At 56.9% G+C, this 290-nt stretch overlaps 1 protein-coding gene across 1 annotated transcript in view; it reads left to right on the forward strand.

Annotated features, from left to right (window-relative positions):
* Window positions 1-7: 7 nt before the first annotated feature.
* LOC104163632 (insulin-like growth factor 2 mRNA-binding protein 1) overlaps window positions 8-290 on the forward strand; it is a gene marked incomplete at both ends in the record, with an annotated part of 3,570 nt that continues 3,287 nt past the window's right edge. Inside the window, one exon of the mRNA XM_009702694.1 lies at window positions 8-48. Coding sequence (XP_009700996.1) covers window positions 8-48 — 41 coding nt within the window. The remainder of the gene's footprint in view (window positions 49-290) is intronic.

A 290-nucleotide genomic window follows, 5' to 3' on the forward strand; every position in this document is an offset into this window, starting at 1 on the left:
CAAGGAAGGGGCCACCATCAGGAACATCACCAAGCAGACACAGTCCAAGTGAGTCCCTTCGCCCAGGAGCCTGTTTGTGCCTTGTGGTTTGCAGTGATTTATGAAGCTGGATTTTTTGGGGTTTGATTTTTTTTTTTGGAGAAGGCGCTATTTGAGGCCGCTCTGGTTCTCCCGCTGTGCAGGACAGGGTGTCCAAGAGCCACCTTCCCATGCCCTGCCCCAGCCGGGCTCTCTGCCTGCACATCCCCATGTGTCTCCCGTTGCTGGGGCTGCCCTGGCTGGGATGGGAC

Source organism: Cariama cristata, unplaced genomic scaffold (genome assembly GCF_000690535.1).
Source record: "Cariama cristata isolate BGI_N322 unplaced genomic scaffold, ASM69053v1 scaffold22500, whole genome shotgun sequence".
Taxonomy (NCBI): domain Eukaryota; kingdom Metazoa; phylum Chordata; class Aves; order Cariamiformes; family Cariamidae; genus Cariama; species Cariama cristata.